This window comes from Lipotes vexillifer, unplaced genomic scaffold (genome assembly GCF_000442215.2).
Source record: "Lipotes vexillifer unplaced genomic scaffold, Lipotes_vexillifer_v1.1 scaffold543, whole genome shotgun sequence".
Lineage (NCBI taxonomy): Eukaryota > Metazoa > Chordata > Mammalia > Artiodactyla > Lipotidae > Lipotes > Lipotes vexillifer.
In genome coordinates this window covers 5,157,059-5,160,525 of record NW_006799055.1, presented here as the reverse complement: position 1 = coordinate 5,160,525, position 3,467 = coordinate 5,157,059, and the positions used below count along the sequence as shown (strand labels likewise).

The following is a 3,467-nucleotide window of genomic DNA, read 5'->3' as shown; positions in this document are numbered from 1 at the left end:
ATCTGCTGAACCGGTATGTCCTTGAGCGGCCTCCTCTTAGTGACACTGTCAATTACAAATGCGTGAAACTGCTTCCTTTTCAGCCTGTCTCCATCGGTGATGTTGCCCTTCACAGAATACAGCACGTTTAGGGCTCCCGTAGCTTTATCTATTTCACAAATAGAAATTTTCTCCATGTGATTAAGAAACATTAAAAGTTCAGCCCCATCTGACCGCAGTTTGTCCAAAAGGTTCTGGACCATTCTGTCTGATGATGGAACTGAAGAAATTTCTGAAACTTTTGCCATCTCTGCATTACGAAGAGGAAATCGAAACATTGTGCAATTATCCAGTTTAAAGTGGGTTCCCAGATAAAGATCCAGAACATCTGAGAACTGCGTCCTAAAGTCTGCATCCAAATCTCTAAACATGCGTCCAGGACTGACAGATGTGGCTCCTGGTGCGTATCTGGCATGAGGATCAAAAATACACAGGATGTCATTGCCGGAAATAAAAGAAGGGCAGTCTGTAATGTGATACACAGAATTGAATCCTATTCCGTATTGTCCAGTTTTACACGGATTTCCTTCCTTGGTGCCTTTCCCGAGGTTCTGAATCCCTCTGACGTCGTCCTCTGTGAAGGGCTGGTTGTTGTACACACACAGTGCTGGCCCCTGCAAGGGGGCCCACTTGTCGTCAAATATCCTGTCAACTGGATGCTGTCGAGGGTCAAACACAAAACAGATTTCTGTAGCCTTTGCATCATCGGCATTCTGAAGAAGTTCCTTCAGCATTTCCCTTTCTGAGGGATAAGCATTAAGGATACTCTTAATTCTGCTGGTTAGTTTTTCCTTCTGTCCAAATTCAGTGCCCAGCGTTGTAAAGCAGATGTTGGATGCATACCTCTCTAAGGCTTTATGTCGCTTTGGTACTGCTCCCAGTTTCACAGCCACTTCCCTGGGTATATCTGCATGACAGTATTTTACAGTGCTATCCTTTACTTTTATCCAGGGACAATCATTGTAGCACAAAGATTTTGCCGGGAGAAGCTTAAGATTAGTATCTGGCAATAATATCTGGCCATAATTTTTCTCACAAAATTCTTGTTTCTTTTCTCTAATGAGACTCCATATTCCTTCACTGATTATTCGCCGGCAAAGCTGAAAATTCTCTTCTGTTATTTGTTTTGTTTCTTTTTCTTGAGCAATAGATTCCAAAACAAGGGCAAAATCTTCAACAGCAAAAGACTGCCTCACACCCACACCTTCAAAAAGTTCACGGAAATTATTTTTATATTTATTAGGCAACTGATAAAGGTATGGGGCTGCTTCAAAATTCAAATGAAAAGCAGTTTTTTCTGAGTCAACATATGCACTCTCAACTAGAATGAAGCTAAAGGTTTTTAACTTTTCAATAATTGATACCTTAGTGATGTCACCTTGCATCATTGCTTCATGAAGGTATTTGTAGCAAGCATTGGTGATGTTCTCCTGGTACAATGTGATCCCATCACCAACTGATTTTGCAACTTCTTTCAGTTGGTTTACGACCAGGTCAACTGTGGGCTTCCGCAGTAACCCCAAAAACTCTTTAACCGCCAGTGGCACCGAACCGCAGCCTCTGAAGGAGTGTGAATTTTCGTTTAGAACTGGCTGCAAAAGACAAACTATATCCTGATGCTCAGCTGTATAAAGGTCGGTTGCTGCAAACATGGTCTCAGGCCTAAAACTGTTGCCTTTCCAGTCCAAAGAAAAACCTGCTGGTTTTGTGAGAAATGGGAGGAAGGGGATTGTTTGATATTTTGCAGCAAAATCCTTTGCTCTAGGATCCCTTATTTTTAGTTTTTCATCAATAAGACTTAACAGGATGCTACTTCTTAGACAAGCAGCAGCGTGATCACTTTTATTAATTTCAGCTACTGACTCGGCACGCTCCAGCATGTCATCCCATAGAATGTCATCTTTTGCCATACCTAACTGGACGAGTTTAATCAGAATAATAGGATTTAGATAGTCCTGAGAAGAGCCGTAAGGAAATCGTCCGTCCTTAGTATCAAATAACTTTGCAACCCGCCCTTCAGGGTGGATTAATCTTGATGGCAAGACCAGAGGATGCCCCTCCAGAGAGCAGGGGATGCATGGAGTAACACGAAGAATTCCTGAGAACTCATCAACTCTCTCAGTCAGAACAAAATTCATTAGAGGATCTCTGAGTTCTGCTTCAATTTCTTGAATATGTGGAAAAAACACTTCTGAGAAAAACTGTTTCTCTGAAAATGTATTTCCAAGCAGTGTCTGTTTGCAGCCAGCTTCTTCAAATCCTAATTTCACTGAAGGAGGAAGGTCAACAGCACAGAGGTTTTTCGACCCAGTCTTCTTGAGGTATTTCAAAAATATCTTGAAGGCTGCTGGACCAACATCTCTTCTCTTAAGTATACAGTCATCCAGAAATCTCACATTCTTCATGGAAACCCATGTGGATCCATCAGAGAAGACTCTTGTCAACTCCTTCCCTCTCCCGTGAGCTATATCTTCATAAAACCCTTGACAAATTACAGAGAAGTCATCATGAACCAGACCAGGGTCAGGCCACACTGCATGGTAGGTATAGTCCATCAGCTCCCCACTCATGGCCAGGTCACGCAGGATGCTGAGTGCCTCTAGGTAAGCTTTCACAACCACGTGTCTCATGAAGGTGGTGTTCCAGCGCCCTTTCGTATCTGTCTTCCAGACCTCTTTCCTGTTTGAAGTAACAGCAAAGCACCCGTTGATGTGAACCGGCAATCCTGTTTTGATTCGTAGGGGCAAATAGCAGAACACCTCTCCAGCCTGTGGTCTCACAGCCCACTTCTGGTCCTGGATCTCAGCCAGGAAAACTCCCACGGCCCCACAAGGAACCACTCCCAGCCTTCTCCCACTCTCACTCAGGGAAAACTTGAGAGCCTCTCCTGTATCCATGCAGGTACATATAAGCCACATGGTACACTCCATTGTTTTTTGTGGTAGCTCATCCGATGGCTTTTTGGATTGGCCGGACTTAGCCATTTCAAAGAGAGCAGCTGGGTCATCATCTGGACCTCTAAAAAGTGGTGACTGTAAATCAGCAATCCTTCTGAACACGTGGTGAAATTCCTCCACCGTGATCTGAAGGATGCAAGCTGACTTGGGTGCATCAGCGGGGAGCTTCTTGTTACTGCTGTCGCAAGTCTTCATGAGCTTAGCAGCTTCTTTTAAAACACTGATGACAGGTGCAATCAGTGCTTTGGAAGAGCACAGTTTTTTTTTAATTATGATTGTATCTTGAGCTAAGCTGGGATTGGTTTCCTCAATTTTCAAGTACTTCAGATACATTGAGGTTACACTCTGAGTGAAAATGATAAGCCTGTGTCCACAGAGACTGAATTCGTCCACAAGAGAGTAAATATCTGCTGTGTTGTAGCAGGTACTGCTAACTTCACTCACTTTGGCTTCCTGCTGAGTTCTAAAGGA

At 43.4% G+C, this 3,467-nt stretch overlaps 1 protein-coding gene across 1 annotated transcript in view; it reads right to left on the bottom strand.

The window, feature by feature from the left end:
- SACS (sacsin molecular chaperone) overlaps nucleotides 1-3,467 on the bottom strand; it is a 38,578-nt gene that overhangs the window by 5,447 nt on the left and 29,664 nt on the right. The window contains exon 8 of the mRNA XM_007471461.1: nucleotides 13-3,467. This exon is cut by the window's right edge and continues 2,780 nt beyond it. Coding sequence (XP_007471523.1) covers nucleotides 13-3,467 — 3,455 coding nt within the window. The remainder of the gene's footprint in view (nucleotides 1-12) is intronic.